Here is a 22,402-nt window from a genome sequence, read left to right as displayed (position 1 = left end):
TCCTCGTGGACCATCTCACAGACGGCAGCAGGCCACGATCCTCGTCGACCGAAGAAAACGGATCTCAAAGCTATAAACAAGATTACAAGACTTAGCAAGTTCTTGGTGGCCCAACTACTTGTGAGCTTTTTTTTTTGAAGGTAATACTTGTGAACTTCGGTCAAGGCTCAAGAGAGTCAAGAGTATCAAAGAGACAGGCAATGGACCCAATACATGTATATGGTTTCCAACTCTTTCATAGCAATCCCCAAGTTATTTTCATGATATACGACTTCCTTCTATCTGTTCTCTATACCATGCTATCAGAAAAAATAATATGCCATATGCATTTAATATGCATGATATTACTCACAAGGGAGACACGAAAGTCCAACTTCCAAAGAGAAAATTCCCTATTTGGCAATGGAAAAATAGAGATGCTTACTTATTTGATATTGAAAATTTTGACACTGGGTTAAATTTTCACTCCTTACTTGATACTTCGGTCCATTCCGTCGATTGACTTACATGAATAGTAAACCATTTATTCTCTCCCCTCTTTTCTTAACCAAAACAACCTTCGAATACCTCAAAAATTATGAAATTTTTTATAGTGATACAACAGATAAACCCATTTTGCATAAAAACACTTATGTAGTATTTAAAATCTTAAAAATAAAATTCACCAAATATGCTACCTTTAAAGAATATATGAATATTTAGGGCACAAGACTACTTTCCAAAAATTGTGGGGAAATACCTAATATTCATATTGTCGGATGAATAATTTACAAAATTTCTTTATATCATAAGGTACAAATTGAATTTTGAAGTGCTTTAACAAAGATAAATTTTAAAGTTCTTTCACAAAAATAAATTTCAGAAATAAATTCAAAAATCTTTGAGTAACTATGATAGAAAATAATTTTACAAATTACTTCACCCCATGATAGGTATGTTATGAATTTTTCCACAATTTTGGAAAGTAAGGTTTTTCCCTAAAGTTCGGACAATTTTCAAAAGTAGTCTATTTTGATAAATTTTAGTTTTAAACTTTTAAATGCTTTATACATGTTTTTACGCAAAATGGTTTCATCTCCATCTATTACATCACTACAAAAAGTTTCATGAATTTTGAAGGTAATTTAAATGTTGTTTTAGTCCAGAAAAAAGGGGTTATGTTCACGTGATTTAACGGACATAATGGATGAATTAATGTGTCAGTTCTAACTTGATATAAATTCCAATGTCAAATAAAAAAGTCTCAATTTTTATATTGCTCAATAAGAAATTTTTTTCATTTTCTAAACCAAAGATATAAATTGAAGAACAAAAGAAAAGAATAGATAAGAATTTCAATTGTTATTCATAGGGACAAAAGTCTTCCCTATTATCCTAGTGTCCAGAGGCAAAGGACCATTTTTTCTGTTAGCATGCAGCGCTATCATAGTTTAAAATTTTTGGCAAGTTTCTCTTACTCTAATCCTTGTCATAAGTCATTCTTCGTGGTCCAATTAGCGGTATTCGCAATTATCTTCTACTTCATCCACACGAGATCGGTTTTTCTTCATCAGCCTTTCCTCCAAGGTTAGTCTCAGTATACAATTTTATTACATTTTTATCAAAACTGAGAACATAATAATCGAGCCTAATGGATATCATGAGGATGAAACTTATCTCTCATATGATGAAACTTTCCCTCCTCTTTCCTTATAATAACCTTGCCAAATCAGTAATTTTGCTATTGTGATATAAAATTTAATGCGGAGGAAATTCATACGAAACTCCTCGCCTAAGCTCCAAATTCCCGCTTTTCCGACTCCGAAAATACCAATTCCTAGGTTTTATAATACTTTTATGAGCGATAGATATATCAAATGTGATATGGCTCAATAGCAAAGTCAAATTTGGATACACACGGAGAAGCAACCTTCTCATCAGAAAAGAAAAAAAGAAAAAAAGGGATAATGAAGTCATAAAACCATTTTTCTTAACAGGCATCGTGACAGTAGTGACATGCTCGATTGCTCGCGCTCCCTCCTTCCCACCGCCTCCGTCTCGATCCCTCCACCCCTCCTGCCTTTCGCATAGTCAGACGCCTCCTCCTGACCTCCTCCGCCGCCTTCTGCCGCCGCGACGCGCGTTGGCCGAGCCGCCGGAACCCTAGCATGGCGAAGACGGCGCGATCGCCCACGGCGGAGGCTTCCCCGCCGGCGGCCGCGGACAAGCACCGCTCCGGCTCCGCTGCCGGGTCGGGGCTCCGGTCCCTCGCCAGCGCCGCCTCCGGGTGGTGGGACCGGTGGGCGGTCATGGGCTCCGGCCTCTCCAAGCTCGAGCGGGCCTTCGGCGACCAGTTCCCCGAGGGCGAGCGCTACTTCGGCCTCGAGAACTTCGGCAACACCTGCTACTGCAACAGCGTCCTCCAGGTGAGGTGACTGCCCCCCAATTTTTTTCCCCCAGAGCTCCGTTTGTGATCGCGCGGAGCGCGCTAGTGGGCGCGTTGACCCGTTCGCAGCGTGCTCCGTCGCAATCGGTTCAGTTATGATTGGAATTCTGGTGAAATTTTGGTTAGGCCGTTGCTTTAGAAACCGTTAGGGTGGCTTCGTTTCAGCCTTTGAGGTAGGCGTCACACATTCTGTTTGTTCTAGGTGGTGCGGTGTAGGCATGTAGGTGACCAGTAAGTGGATTTGAATTCGTTTAGGTGCATGGGAGCATGGGCGACTCCAATCAATATGTTTGTGTTTATCCCATGATAGGATTTTGGATAACAGGATAACGTGGTGATTGACATGTCCAGTCGTATTCTTGATTCGTTGTATTTGTAATTCATTCCTTAATCCAATTGGTGGTTTCTTTATATGGCTCACAAATTTCTGTGCAGGGGCATTTCACAACAACAGAACAACTGTCATTAAATTCGTGGCCTTGCCTTTAAGTACAACTGCAGTTTAGGATCCTTATTCATGCATGAATGCATTCTTTCTTTGATAACATGGATCTCATCCCATGGTACCATGGAATCTGGAACTGATAAGGTGTTAAGATGGGATATTGGACATGCCAAAATAAATGTTTATTGTGCACTGATATCTTATTAAGATGTAATTCAAGTGTCTTTAATATTCCTGATGCATTGCTAAGGTTTATGGTTCTAGAAGACTGGGATGCTTGCTATATGGAAGTGGGAACTAATGGCATTTGGATTAGGGGAGCAATGGGATTATTACTAATAAGTAACATCTATTGCAATTAAGTCCTGCTTAGTTATCCTTATGGATAGCCATGGGTATGCCATATGCATGAAGAGGTACTGCAGTTTGATGCAAATATACAATGCATTGAATCCAAGGTGTTTTGGTATCATAGGTGCAATAGTTTGTTATTCATGTGGAGTTATAAATGTTACCAACAGGTATTCCTTTAAGTTGCAGATGCAGTTAGTTTTTAATCCCTCGTTCCAAAAAATCAAAGTGGATGAATGCTGCAGTTAATTTTTCATGGTCCACCACATTATCATACATGTTGCTGCTATTTGATTTGACATATCGATCAATGAATCGATATGAACTTAGTTCTCTTCCCCATGTTTTGAAATGACGCAGCAAGCCATTGTTTGTCAGATCACATGCTTGTTAGATGTTCAATTTTTGTGGATTAGTGTAGAACACTCAGGAATACGATTGGTGCTGTTTAATGTTTTAACCCAGGAAAAATGGTGTCATATGAATGCAGTTTAAAGAAGCAAAATATAATGCAGCAAGCGATGGTTGACTGTTCCTGTATTGGCTGTTTGGCAGCATGCAGACCTTCTGTTGTTAACCTGCGGCAGACCATTGTTGATGGCCTTCAGTATTCTCCGGGCAGTGTTAGCTTATAAAGCTAAAAAAACTGTTACCAAAAGAAGTTTTATCTATTTTATCTTTCAAAGCATTAGTATTCATACAATGTTTTCGCCATTTGGTTTAGACTAGCACGCGTCCGAAGCACTGATTATTTACCAATGCTTACTAGAACTACTAGAATTCGTTATCACATGGTGCCACATTTTAGGGTGCATCACTGATGGGGATTACAAAATTATACCCTTTTTTCAGGCACTTTATTATTGCACTCCGTTCAGGGAGCAGTTACTGGAATACTATGCCAAGAGCAGAAATGTTGAAGATGCTGAAGAAAATTTGTTGACCTGCCTAGCAGATCTTTTTTCACAGGTGAAGAAATATAACCTCCCATTCAGTTGGTATTCCACTTTGTCTTATTTCTGCTTATGAAATGAATTGATATACTAATAAGAATGGTTCTGGCCTTCTGGGTAACTTCATTTTCCTTTGGACCTAGAAAATATTCTATGCAGTATATTGCTGTTTTTCATGCATCATAGAGTGATGTAGTGTTTTACGAGACACATATCATTAACCTCGTGATTTCTTGCAATTTCCAAGAAATGATTGGCACTAATTGCATAGTATGTACAAATTGATTATTATATAGTTGTTTGCATTATCTTGGCTCTGTGCACTGCTTGTTGATGATTCTGTATTGTTTCGCCTAACTCATTTTATAGCTCATCTGGAAGCTACATTACATTTTTTTTCTATTACTGATTACTTTAGAACACCTGAACATTTGGTAACATTGCGACCTACAATTGAAGCAAGAGGTTTCCATGAGCATGATTGTGACAGATTGGTACTTCATGGGTTTTCCCATGTGACAAGAAACATACTGCAGAGTGCAGACTGTTGTTCTTCAAATGATAATGTTTTATATTTTTTGCAGATAAGTGCATCAAAGAAAAAAACTGGTGTTATCGCTCCAAAACGTTTCATTCAAATGGTTAGGAAACTGAACGAATATTTTCGCGGTTACATGCATCAGGTAACTTGCAGATGTTTAATAGTGGTACCACATCAGGGCAATCGCATTAGCAGATTATAAACTTAACCTGATTATCTTATTCCTGCCTCGGGCATTTATCAAGTATGATTTAGTAATGCAAGCTCTGCCTTAGCTATTTGTATGACCTGCATCTCTTTTGTTGCACAATACATGAATCTTAGGAAGAAACTCTCTCCTTTCATTCATCTGACTTTTGGAGTCGGCTAAATTTCTGTCCCTTTGTCACCTTCAGGAAAAATGAAAATGTTTAAAAATAACGCTTCTCTTTCCATTCTATTTTCTTATATTTTGATGAGATAAAAGAGTCAACCTTCCAGAAGTAACATATCTTTTCTGTTCTGCTTTGTAGGATGCCCACGAATTTTTGAATTTCCTACTGAATGAAATTGTTGATATCCTGGAAAAAGAGACTAGGTCTGCGAAGGTTTCTCCCGAGACCACATCTCCTGAAAAGGTCTCAAATGGGGCAGCTGTGAATGGAGTCAGAAAAGAGCCACTGGTTACATGGGTACATAAGAATTTTCAGGTAACTAAAACTAAATGTCGATTATTTTTCATCTATTAAGGAATTGAGCCTAGCTCGGTTAGAAAAAGGTGTGTTTACACTTACCAGTTACCACCCAGGTTTGGGTGTCCCTTCAACTTGAATCTGGGTGGCATTCTTCTTCTTTACTGTAAAAGACACGCACTCTCTTTTTCTTCTAAGGATTTTGTGCACAGTTACCCTTTCTCTTTGCAGGGTACTTTGACCAATGAAACCAGATGCCTAATGTGTGAGACAGTCACTGCAAAGGATGAGACATTTTTTGACTTGAGTGTTGACATTGAACAGAATAGTTCACTCACAAGCTGCCTGAAGAATTTCTTTTCCACTGAGACTTTAAATGCGGATGACAAGTTCTTCTGTGATAAGTGCTGCAGGTAACAGAGCTAGATGCCATTTTGATATCATAATGTTCTGTCTCTTTGTTGTGACAGTGTGGAGCCCTTGGTTCGTTTGCTTGCTGATATGTTCAATCCTTGTGTTTCTGTTCATTAAGTTTCAACTACTTAAATCCAGATAGTTTAGAAAACAGATCCAAACTGCTACTATGTTTCCCAAGCTGAAACAAGTAAGCAGCTTTTCTCACTCCTAGATTGTTACGATGCAACAACTGCACCCCCTCCCCCAGTCTTCTTTTCACAACACCTTTTCTTCTCCACATCCCAATATTTAACTAATTTGGCATTGAACCCATTTCAGAATTTGTTCTGTTACAGGGATCACAACAGACTACATGTAAAGATTGCATTGGAGTACAAGTGACACTAAGTTTGTGCACCCATTTCTCATTAGGAGATTAGAGTTTCCAGATTCAACTAGGATCATTATTCATTAACCTCCGCCTAGGTAGATGAGGTGGAAACATGCTTTGGGGATTACCATGTGGTCATGTGGGAAGGAAGAACTATGCACTTAGCTTTGATTTCCCTGTGACAAGTACTGAATTCAAACTTTTGGTTTCTGATTCAGTTTGCAAGAAGCAGAGAAGAGAATGAAGATTAAAAAGGTGCCGCAAATATTGGTGATCCACCTAAAGCGCTTCAAGTTCATCGAGCAGCTTAACCGGCACAAGAAGCTGTCTTATCGGGTGGTTTACCCCTTGGAGCTGAAGCTCAGCAGCAACTCTGATGATGCTGACTGCGAGTACTCCCTCTTTGCCGTGGTGGTGCATCTGGGTAGCGGCCCAAACCAGGGACACTACGTAGCCAAGATCAAGAGTCACGACCACTGGCTGTCCTTCGATGATGACAATGTAGAGATGATCCCTGAGTCCACCCTGCAGACGTTCTACGGCTCTTCTCGTGAATATTCTGGCAACACGGATCATGGCTACATCTTGTTCTACGAGCGCGTTGGTGGGAATTGTGACGAGAAGGCCGACCCTCCTGAGGGTAGCGTGTGACCTTAGGCATTGGATCTTGTGTGGTTTAGTGTACATATGATTTAGCAAACTTTAAATTGATAAAGAGTGTGAAGCTGCTGTCCATTGGTGTACAAAAGTAAAGTTTTTTTTCCCCTGAGCACGAAAAATGAGAGGCTAGTTTGGACTTCGGAGTTCAGATTGAAGTTGTTATAAAGGAGCAATCCATTTGATTTTGTTTTGAGGGTTTTAATTTGGCACAGCATTTGTTCTGAATTGACATCAGATTGCTCACTGTTCTTGACTACGCTACACCTATCCTCGTGTCAGGAACCAGCTCTTTCTTTCTTTCTTTCCTTTGAAAAAGAGCTCTTTCTATTGTTGTCCCTTCTCTCTGCTGTGTTAAACCCATGAGAACCGGAGTACATTTTTTCCTACGAAATTTTTCTCTGCATTCAGACCATGTTTATGAATCCCTTCCGAATCCAAATCTGAGCTCTAAATAATCCACTTGCGCACGCGCAATTCCTGAGACGTGGGAGCGACTTGGCCAGCGTGCTCGTCGAAGTCGCCCTCATCCTCCTCTCCCCTGTAATCCTGTCCCCTTCTCTGCTCCCTGCTTCCGCATCGAATCAAAATCAAAACCAAGGGAGAGACGAGTAAACCCGGGCTCGGTAAGGAAAGGACAGAGCAGGGGCGGATCGCCGGCGGTCGGGCGCATTTTGGTGCCTTGATCGGAAGTGAGCGAGCGCGGCGGAGACCGGATGGGCTCGTCGTCCACCCCGGCGGCGGCGGCGGTGCCGAGCCGGCGCAAGGTGGCGCTCTACCTCACGCTCCTCACCCTGCAGTACGGCGCCCAGCCCCTCATATCCAAGCGCTTCGTCCGGTAAGCAAGCGCCTACCCACCACCCCCTTACCCGTCCCTTGCTGCGCCGGCTAGGGCGACTCGATTTGGAACGAAAGGCACGCGAATTTAGTGGCAAATACTGCAATCTCTCATCTTGTGGTGGCAGTTTTAAGGTTCGATTTCCTTACAGTGAGACATGTACAATTTTGGAGTAGCACTAGTGCACTACAAGCGAATTCACCTTGGTCACCATTTCATGATCCCGGGGGAGCGTTTGTGGGAACTGAGACAAGTTGGTGAACATCCACATTGTAGAGGCGTAGGAACATATGCCGTGGCCTTTTAGCTGTTCTGGGGAAATTGGCGATCCATTTGGTCAGATTAGAATGCTGCTTATTCTGGTTAGGCTGTTATGATGCCCCAGTGGGACTCAGTGTTTGTTAATAAATTAGATATCTAATAAATTTGCTTGTTCCAGATTAAGCAGTACACACAGATAGGTTGGTTTATGTAACCATGTGTAGATGAAATGGATGGACACAACACCGATTCTTTGATAATAACTTAACTGTCCCATGAAAAATGTATGAGTTAAAAGCCAATTGTTCAGCAACGCACATTCACAATTTTTGAGGTGTAAGGTTTTCTGTTATTTATGAGCTTGCATTCTTTCCTCAGTTATTTCTGTCATGAAATAAATTTAGAACAAGTACTATTTGACTGTGCTAAACCCCTTCTCCATTGCTGCAGCCAAGATACTATAGTGACCTCACTAGTTCTTGCCACTGAAGGAGCAAAGGTCTGGTACTAGATTTTGTTGTGCTCAATATGAAAATATGACATGTTCTTCACCTGGGTGCTTCTGATTTTCTTTGCATCTGTATAGGTTATTTGTGCAATCATTTTATTGATTGCAGAGGGTGGTCTGAAAAAACAGTTCAGTAACTGGAGTCTCACTGGATCATTGACCGCGTCTGGACTGCCTGCTGCCATATATGCATTGCAGAATAGTCTGTTGCAAATATCATACAAGAATTTGGATTCCTTGACCTTCTCAATTCTTAACCAGACCAAGCTTTTATGGACGGCATTTTTCACATATCTTATTTTGGGGTATGCCCTGTTAACACCTCCTATTTGCATTTTAGTATCTTGAAAATATTCAGAATGAAGATCTCATGAAAAAATAAGTACCCAAATATGTGTGCAAGAATTATACTTTGAACTTACTTAATTTGTTGAATACTTGGGAACATTTGATCCTTTGAATGTTGTGTTGAGACCAAAACATGGAAAGACAGACACCTAAAACTTGTTGGTCGCTTTAGAGTTGAACTGGAACATTGGTTGATGATCCGGAAGCCCACATGACCACTACGTATATTTTGAAGAAGTCACGAAACTAATGATTTTACCAGCCAAAACATTCTTTCCTAGCTCAACTGAACCATCAGAAAATGAAGGGAAATAAGTCAATAACACCTCAGTTCATGTACCCACTTTCTTTACCTGTAAGTTACCTCAAGGATTTGGAGAACTAGTCATGGTTAGTGGATATGGAGAACAAAATCCTAGCATGGAGCTTCGTCCTGAATTCCACTTGAGATAGAACTAGCACATCGGGGACCAGTCAATTTGATGGTCTATTTCCTGGGTAGGTTGTCTTGGGAATTAGAGCTGGGATTTACAGTGCTTACTACATGAAACTTGGACCTTCTTTTGTGTTCATTTAGAACTGCTACCTTGTGCATTTTTGTGCTTCATTGGCCATATCAAGTGGTTAACTCTGACTGGACAATTTTCTGAAGTAAAGCTGTCAATCATTAGTTTGATTATGTTTTGCAAATCTTGCAGGCAAAAGCAATCATCCAAGCAAATTTTAGCATTAACCCTCTTAATTAGTGCTGCTGTTCTTCTAAGTGTCGGGGAGAGTAGCAGCAAAGGTTCAAAGGGTGGTAGCTCTGATTATGTCTTGCTCTACGGGATCATTCCTGTTACAGTCGCATCAATGCTGTCTGGGTTGGCCTCTTCACTGTGTCAGTGGGCATCCCAGGTTGAACTTACTTACCATGTTTATTTTCCAGGATACAACTTAGGTCACTGCTAACATATTCCATAATAGTGCAGGTTAAAAAGCATACGTCTTATATGATGACTATAGAGATGTCCTTTATTGGAAGCCTGTGCTTGTTAGCAAGCACCTATCGATCACCAGATGGAGAAGCCATCAGGAAATATGGTTTTTTCCACGAATGGACTTTGTGGACCACGGTGAGTACTCTCTGCTATTCCCTTTTTTCTCCTCTCACTGTTGGGTAAAGCCCTGGTCATAACCAAGTTGTGTGCCCTCAAAAATCATGAAGTTGTAGCTGTAAAATCTAGTTTCAGAGAATAAATCAACTGGGATGGCTAAAATGTAATATCACATTGGATGCCATAATGTGATGCAGCTGTCAAATCACTTGGATTCAGTAATCAGTACAGCCTTGCCTGCATCATGTGCATCATGCCTTCTAATCAGTACTAAGCTCAACCACTGCAAAGTTGTTTTGCCTTTTTGGAAACAAGCTATTATCAATATGACTGGAATACTGAAAAAATACCAATTTGGACCTACGAGGGATTCTGATCTTCTGCTTTGTGTCATAATGGTGCCATAGTACAGTACTTGGGCTGGAAATTGGCCTTTAAGAATAATTAGCAGTTGTATACAGCAATTGAATCTGGAAAATACTATATTTTTTGTTAATCTAGAACATCAATGAGTTGTTAAGGTAACACAGCAACATACTAGGGTAGCAGCTAATCTAAACATTCGAATTTTCAACGGATGGTTCGTGGATGAGACACCTGTCAGTGCACCCCTGCCATTTTAACCTTAATAATTATTAACAAAGTTCTTTTCAATCTTGATGTTTGCATCCGTTGTTAGATTTGTCTGAAATAGCCAAATAGGTAAATATTGATCTTCCTGGATCAACCTAAGATGTTGCTTCGCTATTTTTAATGCAAGTTTACCGTTTCTTTCAAGGGCCAAATTATCAAAATAAGCTTGTTTCTCTTTATGGTTCCATTTAGTGGCAATCTTTTGAAGGCACTGATTTAAATCTTGAATTGACTGAAAAGTACATCTGTAACATACCCCACACAGATGGAAGCAAAGCTGCAATAGATCTTCATTGATATTTGGGACCCTAAACATCATTCTGTACCTCAGGTACCGGTCTTAATGAATGCTGTGGGTGGAATTCTTGTTGGTCTTGTCACAACTTACGCGGGTGGTGTTAGAAAGGTAACTGCCTAAACTGACACTAAATGGAACACAACCATTGCTTTCACTTACATCTGGGAACTTGACTGACCTGTTTACTTTTCAGGGTTTTGTTATAGTATCAGCCCTCCTTGTAACTGCACTGCTACAATTTATATTTGATGGGAAGCCGCCATCACACTACTGCCTGATGGCACTACCACTTGTCATGACAAGCATATTCATTTACCAGAAGTATCCATATGCTGATAGGAAGAAGAAAGATTGATAAGCATACTTGTCGAGAAGGGAAAGTTTCCATCAGCGGGACGCAACGCTAACCTCATTTTCATCCACAAGTGTATGGAATTTGCACTGTCAAGTGGGTCAACTGTGACTCTTGAAGAGTTGTCTATTCATGGAGCTATGTATCATTTATCTACTGATTTGTATAGAATTAAACTAGTAGGGCGCTAGCCTGGAATCAATTTCAGCAGACAGTTGATATTTAGCTTGCATGTAACTTGCTTCTCAAGGGTGGTTTTATATTAATGAAGTGTTTACATATACAGCTATCTATATTTTCACAGCACGAGGAACCCAGCCTATCTTCACATATTGTCATTTAGATTATTTGAACTTGAAGAAGTGTATCTTCTGTATTTGTGTTGATTCTAGCAAACAAGTTTTAAAAAATCAATTATTTCATTATGGGGTTTCATGTCCCCTGCCTAATCCAATCCAGATTGTTTGCTTGTCAATTGTCATGCCCATGCTATGGTTCCCACTGTGCCAGGGCAAATTGACATGTGCAAGAAGTGCAGTGGTCCCAGCTAATGGTAGGGTGGTTGCGATCTGATTTATTAACTATCCGTGTTATCTCCAGTAACATACTCCCTCTGTATTAAAATATTTGTCGCTGTTGACTTTTCCTCATGACGTTTGACCATTCGTCTTATTCAAAAATTTATTGTAAATATATGAAAAGATAAGTCAAGCTTATAATACCTTTGATGGTAAAGTAAGTGGCAAACAAAACTAATAATACTTGCATATTTTTCTGAATAGAACGAATGGTCAAATGTCACGAGAAAAAATCAATAGCGACAAATATTTTGATACAGAGGTAGTATCTTGAGGTAGTATCTTGCTGTTTTCAGCTTCTCATCGGATGCGCAAGGCTGGTTAGATTACTTTTGTTATACTTCTTATAAATCTCATTGGCTGCCATCCTAAATTGTCACCTGTCTGTCTTTCAGATCACCTGATTGTTTCCCCAGTGTACATGGTGAAAGGTTTCAGCCAACTTCTTTATTGAGGCAAAGAAGAAGCAGATATGGTCGGTGTGACACCATCACATTTTACCTCAGGGTGTTCCCTTCACAATAGCAGGTAAAATCTACATCTACCAAACTGAGAACATGCCTCTGTGATGACTACAATAACCAGATAGAAAATGAACCTGATGCTAGAATAACTCTTATCTGATGAATAATACAGATCTTGTGGACAACTAGCAACCTATACCACAAAGTTCTATAGTACTAGCTTCACATAACCATTATTGCATCCAGGAAGCTGCATGACTGATGACTTGCATGCACACCAAGACTAGAGATGCACAAAATGTGATAATTTACATATGTAATTCTCTCTTCAGAACTCCTAACCAATTAAATCTGGACAGGCGGACACACGGCGTCAATTATCCACTTCCCACCCTGTTGTCCTGCATTTCGAGATTCATAGAGGAAAAAAAAACAGATCGTTAGTAGGCATTTGGAATGTTCTACTCAGCTACTACACACCAAATTCTAGTTAATTATCAGTTTAACAATGAGTTTACACTTCACACAACTACTCTGAAGCTGTAAGCTGCAATTTTCAATATAGGACAGAATGCAGTTTTCTGTGAAAATAAGTTACCGTGCATCTGAACTCACAATGACTGAGAGAGTTGACTCCAGTTCATCATCGTATGTGATTGCGGGTGCCTGTCCAAATAATTCCTACTGGAAATGTCAGCCTCATCAGCAGCATAAGGATCAGAATGTCCTGAAGCTGCCGGTGGTGACCAGACCGGTACCACTCCACCTTCTCTGCCCGTCCAGCTGCTCGATGCCTCTGAAACCGATGGAGCAACACCTAGCACCCGGTGTGTGTTGTTCTGAAAGTTATGCTGCTGATGATTGCCATTCATCCTGACAGCATTGGCAGTGCCACCGTCAACCGTTTCTTCCCTCTCCGTCCGAGGCTGCAAATGCATGTTTGATGGCACCTCCGGCCTACTGTCCTCACTGATGTTGCCAAAATCCGCAGTGAGTTCTGTTTCAGCTCTAATGAATGAAGAAGTCATGCTAGGCACCATCTGATCTTCTCGTCTCCGACCAGCCATCATCGGTGTCTGGGTAGCATGTCGGACCGGTTGTCGGTCCACTTCCATCTGTAATTCTTGAGGGAAGGCGATTGGTGGCACATCCGAGGAGTCGCCAAGGCCTTCTTCCATTCCATTTTCCATCGCAGCCCGAGAGGCCGCCTCAAGCTCCCACATTTCTGACAGGGCATCCTGTAACCTGGAATTGGCTGCATCTAACTCAACAATGGGGCGAGGATAGTTGGAGCCTAGCTCAACTCCCGCAGCTTGAAGCACAGACTCAGGTGCATCCCAGGGGTGGTGTATCCATTCCGTTGGCAACCTCGCCAGCTCTGGTAGCCATCGCCGGACATACTCCCCATGTGGGTCAAACTTGTACCCTTCAAACTGAAAGCATTGCAAAATTCAGCTTATACAATTCATCATCATGCTGCTTTACCCATCAAAAGATCTCATCAAATGAAAGAGCTCAAGTACCTGAGGGTTGTCGATGCGGTCAAGCTCGCGGCCATCAGGGAGGGACCCGGAAATGTACTGCCAACCTAGCGCGTCACTCTCGAGGTCAGCATCCAGCAAGGTGTCCCAGAAATACTTCATCCCCCAGCGCCATGGCAACTGGAGCACCTTGACAAAAAAACTCGAGACCACCACACGTATGCGATCGTGCAGCCACCCAGTTGCCCAGAGCTCCCTCATGCCAGCGTCGACAAGAGGGTAGCCAGTTCTCCCCTGCCTCCAAACCTTGAAGTATACCTCGTTGACGACCCAAGGGAAGAACCTGAGGTGCGACAGGAGCGGCTTCTCATGGCTGCAGGGGTGATTGAAGGTGAGGTACCTTGAGTACTCCCGCAGGCCGATGGAGCGGAGGAACAGAGTGCAGCTCTCCTCGCCAGCGTGGTTGCCTTCGTTGCTCCACATCAGCTGCTTCATCCGGACCTGATGGAAGACCTTGCGGACGCTGAGCTCACCGAAGTGCAGGTATGGGGACAGCAGGGATGTGCTCGCGCTGTCAGCCTTCTTGTGATTCATAGAGTAGTCGATCAATGGGCCATTGAGGAAGGCAGTAAGCGCCTTGTCAGCATTCTGCCACCCCGGTGACCATGCCCGTGCCAGCAGCGCATTGCTTCCCCTTTCGGACTCGTCTTCAAATATCAGCTCGTCGGATGGGCACCTCGACAAGTCACCTGTAGAGCTCAACACAGACAGCATTTTTTCACATCAGTGATTGATCTCCAAGAACCATTACATTATCACCATTAGAACTCTGCAGGTGAAGCATTTCAATACCTGAATTGATCCTCTTGGGCGGCAGCAGTGGCGCTGCAGGGTCGGGCATGCACAGGCACCTGTTCCAAAAGGGTGCGAACATGGTAAAGGGGCAGCCGTCGTCGTCGAGGACCTCCCACGGCTCGTACAGAAGGTCGGAGTTGAAGGACTGCACGGTGATGCCCTCGGCCGTAAGCAGCTCCTTCACGCGGTGGTCCCGGACCAGCGACAGTGGGTCTGCACGGCAGGCACGAGACAACGATCGGTGAGCAAGGGCAGGCCATTCGTGTCAGCCGGCCCAGATGATAAGGTGCTAAAAACTTTTGATGACGGTTCTTGGGAGAAAAACTCAACGAAGAAAAGAAGCAGGTTGGTGAGTACCAGTGGCTGGGTGCAAGGACTTTTTGGAATTAAAGAAGGGGACGGCGACCAGGTGTTCAGCCAGTGTTTTTGATGGCAAAGTTTGTAAGGCAGGATGCTAAGCTTGGAGTTGGTTGGCGTGTGGAGTAAGGGAATTAAGGTATGAAATATCCATTAATGGCAGACACAAGGCCATACTGTTCATGGAAAGATCCTCTTAAAAGGAAAAAACAAACCCCCCTCGGTTTTACTATTTGGATCATGAAGGGCTGGATCTCTCTCATGGCTTCAACCAGAACAGAGCAAGGCTAGAAAACCCAGATAAAAATCAACTATGACACGAACTCAAGGTGAAATTCGCATATTCTCTTGTTGCAAGAACAGCAGCAACAGGCAGCAAGACGTAGCAACAACATCCAGACTCCAGAGTGAGAGGGAGGGGTCGAACCGTAGAGGTGGTTGAAGAAGAGGTGCGTGGCGCCGGTGCTGCGGACGAGGTCGAGCAGAGCGACGACTGCGTCGTCGGAGCGACGGGTGACGAGGCGGCTGGCCCCGAGCCGGCGGAGCGAGGCGTCCAGGTGCTTGAGGCTCTGGCTGAGCCACCACCGGGACACCCTGCCGGGGTAGTAGGCCCCGTCCTCCTCCGGCGCCCACACGTAGGCAGGCACCACCTCCCCGGCCTTCCGCGCGGCCGCCGCCAGCGCCGGGTTGTCCTCCACCCGCAGGTCCCGCCTGAACCACACCAACGTCCGCACCCCCGCCTCCCCGGCGCCGCTCATCGACGACTGCGACGCTGACATGGCGCCCAATCCGGCACGGCTCGCCAAGAATCCCCCAAGATAGTAATCAGTTACTGGCTCCCGGCCAAGAAGATCGGCAGCAGCTCAAGAACCTGTGGAGCAGCCAAGAACAAGCTCCTGGCCCTCCGCTATGATGAGCTTCTCGCGGTGAGTGAGGATTTCCAGGAACTGTGGAAAAGCTGGACTGGATTGGCCTCTTTTCTTCAGAGAGCCTCCAGTTGCAGTGAAGATTGAGTAATCTGACCAATCTCCTCCTCTTTTCTCAGATTAAAAAAAAACCAGAGTATTTTTTTTCCTTCTGAGAATCGATGATGGCGCCGATGTTGCAGAGAGATTGGCCGGGGCTCGTGAGTCTTGGTTGGGGGAGAGGCGAGGTGTGGTCCAATGGAGAGGGTGGCCTGTGGATATTGGGATTGGTTGGTTTGGATTTGTTCTCGCCTTTTCCTCTAGACCATTTATCTCCTCGCGCTCCCCTGCGCTTGGCCTCTCCCATCTCCTATAATAATATTCCCTCCCCATTTTTGTTTCCCTCCTTTTGTGTGAGAAAAGAAACCAGGGTTGCTAGATTCCCGTGGAATTCTTACCTGGCCACTGGCACGTGGGGCCTTGTTGGCGCCCAGAACTTTTCTTCTACTAGCGCCTACTGATTAGCCCGTTTCACCAAAGGCATGTTTATTAATAATTTAATAATCCTCCGGTCACCCATTTTGCCATAGGCAGCAGAGGACATGCTACACGATTTTTATTATTCATAGTCATAGCCGTAATGGTTTTTTTATTTTCATTTTGGCGGAAGGTGACTAGGTGCGCCTCATTAGTTCGGAGTGGGAAAGAGTTGATGGTGTAAACTTCACCAGTCGCACCGCACTGTAAGGTTATAGTACTAGGCTACTAGCTAAACTCTTCAAAAATTGTTATGATAATAATGTAGCCATTTTGGTGCTTAATTCCGTTGTCCGTGTACTGTGAGTCTGGATTTAACTCTTTTTTTTCCTTATAGTACACAGCTCCCGTGGCTGTTTGTTAAAAAGAAAAACTAATCACCCAAGTTAAATTCTAGTAACAGTTGTACACAATACACATATGGAGGCAAGGATTTGAAAAGTGAAAAGGTATGGATACATATCCAAGGGCCGCATCTGTAACTTTGGTTGATTAGTGGTGGAAATTCTATTAAATTCATCCTCCAAATTTTGGTTCAATTAGTGTGTGGTGAGTGGGCAAAATTTACTCGCTGATTGCAGGATTGCAAAGAAAGTCAACACGTAGGTAGCACAAATGACGAAAAGGAAATCCCAACACATTAGTAGTCCAAAAGGACTATTATATACGCCATACAAACTTGCATACTTGTATAAATACATAGGTATATAGTCCATGCCCGTTGAAATAGAAATGGATGATGCATCATCTATGTGTAACAATGGCTGCAACTAGAATCCGTTAGCTTACATAAATGTTTCAGTTTGGTTGAGAAAAATAAGAAATTGATCGTGACCCTATGATTTCAAATTCAAATTTTAAATTTACACGTTTCTACTGGATTCCTTTTTTTCAACAGCTAGGGTCGGTACGCGCGGTTAATAATGTCGAGAGTCGAACCCCGGCCCTGCATGGAGGTAGTTGCCGAGGACAAGGGCCTGCTTGGCAACAAATGGCTGCAGCCGCTGCACGCAGCCAGTAGCCGCTACAGGAGCTCTCTGGCCCCTGCCGCCTGCATGACTTGCGCCTGGGGATGGTTCAACGGAAAAGAGGATGCTTTACCTAGCAGCAGCTCTGCTACTTGTGCGTGCAGCCGTTCAGCTGGGCTGCAAACCAACGGCCGCAGCCGGAATCGCCTAGTAGGTTATTTTAAGCATCTAGCTAGTGCCTCACTTATGCTATAAATGCCATGTTGGTACGTTGATCAATATCTACAAGCATTTTTAAACCCACATGTACATCAGTGGGACTATAAGGTATTCCGTTCATCCAGCTAGCTTCGACCCACCTGTTTACATCTAACGACCCACGACGCAGTTGAGCTTGCTCAATTGGTTTTCGTCGATCTTCGTGGCTCGCACATGGAGCCAAACATAGGTTGCAGTACTTGGCTACTTCCTTCGTTCCAAATTATAAACCATTTTATCTTTTTTAATTCATAGATACACTTAGATATACTCTGTGTCTAGGAAAAACAAAACGTCCTATAATTTGAGACGGAGGAAGTAGATGTTACTATCAGCATAGTATCATCATTTAATTACTGCTCCGTTTTTTATTTTTTATTTTTTGCACCTGCACATAGCAGGTCGCACGCACTTGCGCCGGTGAGAAAAATCCTGCCGGGAACGAGGGCGACCGTGCGGTACGCTACCGCACCACCGGCTGCTGCTAAAAGAACGGCCGCTTGGGGATCGGCCACTAGCTAGCACTGATCGATCAGCTCCTCCAAGTAGCGAGCAGGCGGTCAAACGCTCGTACGATTCGGGTTGCTTGCTTTTACCGACAACTTGGCCCGGTTAATTGGAATCGTATATATCTTTGCATCGGGAGAGCATTATTATGTGCTGGCAACGTCGTCCATCGACCAAAGGAGATAAGATTTACGAGTCAGCATAGCTCCCCATCGCATGCATTTGCTAGCTAGCGCCGGTACTAGGAAGGGTTTACCACATGTGTTGCCTTCTTGCTGCTCTTTGTCGTCGTTGCTGTCCTGTCGTGAGAGAGAGAGAGACCCGGCGCGCTTGACACATTGAGCATCGATCTGTTTCGCTCTGTCGCCGTCGATCGGGAGGGCTTATTATGATTTTAATCTGTGCGGGAACAAGACGATTCCAGCGATCCACTTCGCGACTCATCCATCCGGCTCCAGAGCGAGAAGAAGAAGTTGCAGCGCCGGCTAGCTGTTTCGGTATACTGTAGCTAGCTGTGGACATTTTAGAACTTTACAGCAAAAAATGATGGGTTACGTGTGCTCTACCTTTACCTATATATGTATAGTCTTTTTTTTTTTGCGAAACCATATATGTGTGTAGTCTAGCTCCTCCCAGGAATATACCATGTAGCGGAGATTTTGGATGTGCTATGTTTATGCATCGAAACCGCATGACAAAAATGAAATTAAACGTACTTGAAGATGTATCTTTTCAAAAGCAAAACAATGGTTGTTTAGGATGCCATGCATGAGCTAAAAGTCAAAGGGAAAAAAAGGATGGATAGAGTTTGGTTATAGTCCGAAGTCTAATCCACATGAGCTAGGACTGTTGAAATAGTTGTTGTTCGGGCGTCTATTTCGAGTGTAGTTTCTACATGCAAAAAAGAAGTGATATAAGTTAGCTTGGACTTTTGGAACTTTTGCATGCAAGAAGACGGGGAGGTTGCGTGTGGGATAGTTATAGTGTGCCCCATAATATAATAGTGGGATTTTGATGCGATATTCGTGCATCTGACGCGTAACAAAGTTCAAGTACTTGTACATGCATGAGAGGTGTGATTTCAAGTTTGGACACGAGAAACATAACCAACCTAATTTAGATACGCTCAACTTATGACATGTACGAGGGGTGATTGTTTATTTTTTTTTCGAATCATCTAGTACAGTACAGACGCGGACACTCACAAACACGCACACCGGCAAATCCTTGAGATTGACGGAGTCATCACGCCTCGTGGTCGACGGGCACGTCGCCTACCACTGAAAGAATAATGCCGGTTAAATCCTGAAATGAATCCAGAAAAATGCGAGTACCCGTGCTGAGTCGAGGACTTGAACCCATATGAGCAGGTTCCACCACAAGTAACTTTACCAGCTAAGCTATGCTCAGTTTGCTGGGGTGACTGTTTATGATACCTCTCTATTATACATGAATAAAAAGAAACATAGAGTTTTTTATTTATTTGTATTCAAAATCTAGTCCACGAGCTAGGACAGTTGAAAATGTTGCTTCTCTTTTCGATCGACTATTTGAACGACTAGGCACGAGTTTGTACCCATTTCATTAAATTGAGAAGGGGAATTTTTTTTCTATCCCAATAGTAGTGTCTATAGTCTTTAATGTAGTTATAGTTTTATTTCAGCAATAGATCGACTTTGTTGTGTCAGGGTAACAACATTGTACCTTAAGATTTCGGCACTAGCATCCATATGCATCTTGATATGGTACTATAAATTGAATATTTGAGTTTGAAACTTCTCAGCACCTATCTCATCAGCTGAGTTAGTAACGGAGAAGAGTGGTCCAAGCATATTGTGCGGCCTTTTTGTTCACACCTTAAACTAAGTTGATTTTTTTCTAAGAAAAAACACAGATGAAAAGAAATGTTATCCAAATAAAGGATTATGTTTTAGGTAGATCATTTAGTGCGTACAAATAAACTAAAATACCCAAAAAAAACACTGCCTTCATTCATTTAATTTACTCACTGGCCTCGGAAATAAACAAACTACTAGGAGACGCAGACAAGTACACCGTAGATACCAGAGCACCTAATCTAATAAGCCATGACCACGAGAGAATCGATCCAAACCGCCAAACTGGCACGTGGGTTTGCACCTAACCCAAGCGCGCGCGCTCTCCCCTCCCCCCCACTCCCTCTCCAGCTTTCCCTGGCCCATTTCTCTGATCACTCCAGCGTCCCAATCTGCTGCTGCTAACCCTCCTCCTCCCCCCACTGTGCACTGTCTTATATACAAAGCGCAGCGTGTGGTGAGAATCGCGCGCATTAGGACCACATCGCGGCGGTGTTTGCCTCCCAGCCACTCGTTCCCCGGGGACTGCCTCCCAGCCACTCGTTCCCCGGGGACGCGCGCACGTCCATTCTCATGTTTTGTTGTTCCTCGGCCCATGACTTTCTGTCGATGTAGGGAGATGGCGGCTTTGCTTGCTCAGCCTGCTAGGTTAGATTCGGATAATGATCACGCATCATGTCCCGGCTGTGCCCACAAATATGGCATTTCTTTAGATTATTGAGGTTCATATGACTGCCTCCTTAATGAAATAACTGGACATAAACAGTTTTAAATTTTGTCGGCCTTCTTTGTTTGAGATTTCACTGGTGCTGTGATTTCCTAAATTATTTGCTACTCCCTCCGTCCCAAATTACTATTCGTTTTGACTTTTCTAGATACATAATTTTTGCTACAGACCTAGATACATACATATCTAATTACGTAGCAAAAATTATGTATCTAGAAAAAATCAAAACGAACAGTAATTTGGGACGGAGGGAGCAGTTGGTTAAACTGAAAACTAGCTAGTACCGACAGATTTTGTCATCATAGTTGTCAATACATGCCATGATTATTGTCATAGAGCAGATTTGAGCACGTACAAAGATCTGCAGTATGGGCATCGAAGTGGCATACGGTCTCGTGTGACAGCTCAGACGTGCCACGTGCCCATGTACGGGCACTGGCTGCTTTTCCATTTTGTGAAACCGTGGTCCCTGCGTTTTCCCTTTCTTCTTCATGTTCCATGGCCCACTGGGATAGCAAGAGGAAGCACTGGATTGCACATTTAATTTAGGCAACGAGCTTGACAGCACTGGAGCACATTTAATCATACGTTTGTTAACTGTAGGGTGTTTGGTTTGTTAATTATTCCACCAGAAGTCTGTCCTATGATTTTAGGATACACTAGTACTCCCTCCGTTCCAAATTATAGGTCATTTTGACTTTATTAGATTCATAAACTTTGTTATGCACTTATATATACCCTATGTCTAGACGCATAATAATATCTATGCATCTAGAAAAGTCAAAACGACCTATAATTTGGAACGGAGGGAGTATATAAGTAAAAGTCACCATCTCTATTATATTAAATATTTAAACGTGCTCATAAGGAATGGTATACTCCCATATGGTAATGTGAATTGACCTATTTTATTCCTGAAATAAATAATGTGTGTCAGGTTCAGAATTAGAATTGATACCCATCCAGAGATGAACTGGCCGCGATTTAGATTGTGGAGAGCTAATAATTACTGCTTCCGCATCGGGCGATGCCTTAAACATTATCACTGCAGCACGGAGCTGGAAATGAGAAAAATTAACAAATACATTACGTATTATATTACTCTGCTCAAAACAACAATATAGGATGCAAGCAAATAAGCATGTCCTGCATCCATAGCCTAAACAGATTTTTGTTAAAATTATAGAATTTAATAACCTGATAGATTACGAAACTATTTTTCGATACAAACTATACAAGTTGTTGACGGGTAACTTTCCACCGGATTTTGTAACATCCAGCCCGTGGGCTAATGGACCAACAATTTGGAGTACCATGCAAGTAGCGATCGCTTAGCCCTCAAGTCCTCCTCTCGGCTTGACCCATCATCATATTATTATTATTTTGAGTGGAGCAGCTATAGTCCAATATATTGAAAGGACAACGTATTAAGTAAATATGAATATTTAATTTTCTTCAGATAATAATTCTTAACTTTTGCCAATGTTGATCAGGTTGTTGCTTCTCACCTGTGTATAGGTTCATTTGTTAAAATGAATCAAAATTTAGAATTACACCATTAGTATTATTGAAAGACTAAAGTCTATAAGGGAGACTCTGGGACTTTAGATTTTCTATGCGGTTCTGCTTGTGTATTGGACAACCGTATAGAAGCACGTTTGTTTCTATTAATTTAGCCCATTATCCCTTTCTAAACAGGTACATAAGGCTTTAAAAAATATTTATGCCAAACTCCCAAAATGTATTTTTAGTATTCCTTCCGTCC

At 42.7% G+C, this 22,402-nt stretch overlaps 3 protein-coding genes across 4 annotated transcripts; 2 read left to right on the top strand and 1 right to left on the bottom strand.

The window, feature by feature from the left end:
- The first annotated feature begins 1,983 nt into the window (after positions 1–1,983).
- Positions 1,984–7,026, top strand: LOC101759367 (ubiquitin carboxyl-terminal hydrolase 4). Its single transcript, XM_004952799.3, has 6 exons — positions 1,984–2,405; positions 4,074–4,190; positions 4,759–4,857; positions 5,228–5,404; positions 5,618–5,799; positions 6,392–7,026. Exons 1-6 carry the CDS (start codon positions 2,148–2,150, stop codon positions 6,822–6,824), a joined length of 1,266 nt encoding a protein of 421 aa, XP_004952856.1. The 5' UTR covers positions 1,984–2,147; the 3' UTR covers positions 6,825–7,026.
- Positions 7,027–7,188: 162 nt separating this feature from the next.
- On the top strand, positions 7,189–11,493 carry LOC101758968 (CMP-sialic acid transporter 5). The gene is made up of 7 exons (XM_004952798.3): positions 7,189–7,668; positions 8,380–8,428; positions 8,516–8,742; positions 9,484–9,682; positions 9,757–9,900; positions 10,847–10,921; positions 11,007–11,493. Exons 1-7 carry the CDS (start codon positions 7,547–7,549, stop codon positions 11,166–11,168), a joined length of 978 nt encoding a protein of 325 aa, XP_004952855.1. The 5' UTR covers positions 7,189–7,546; the 3' UTR covers positions 11,169–11,493.
- A 680-nt stretch (positions 11,494–12,173) lies between these two features.
- Positions 12,174–16,162, bottom strand: LOC101758288 (cryptochrome-1). Of its 2 annotated transcripts, none has more exons than XM_004952797.4 (5): positions 15,328–16,162; positions 14,541–14,756; positions 13,731–14,437; positions 12,806–13,640; positions 12,174–12,608 (listed from the first exon to the last, which is right to left on the bottom strand). In XM_004952797.4, exons 1-4 carry the CDS (start codon positions 15,677–15,679, stop codon positions 12,819–12,821), a joined length of 2,097 nt encoding a protein of 698 aa, XP_004952854.1. In that variant the 5' UTR covers positions 15,680–16,162; the 3' UTR covers positions 12,174–12,608; positions 12,806–12,818. The 2 variants fall into 2 exon arrangements, with proteins under 2 accessions (XP_004952854.1, XP_004952853.1); XM_004952796.3 differs by having other exon boundaries at positions 12,823–13,640; positions 15,328–16,161.
- Between the last annotated feature and the right edge of the window lie 6,240 nt (positions 16,163–22,402).

The sequence above is a fragment of the Setaria italica genome, chromosome I (genome assembly GCF_000263155.2).
Source record: "Setaria italica strain Yugu1 chromosome I, Setaria_italica_v2.0, whole genome shotgun sequence".
Lineage (NCBI taxonomy): Eukaryota > Viridiplantae > Streptophyta > Magnoliopsida > Poales > Poaceae > Setaria > Setaria italica.
This window is presented reverse-complemented; position numbering and strand designations above follow the sequence as displayed.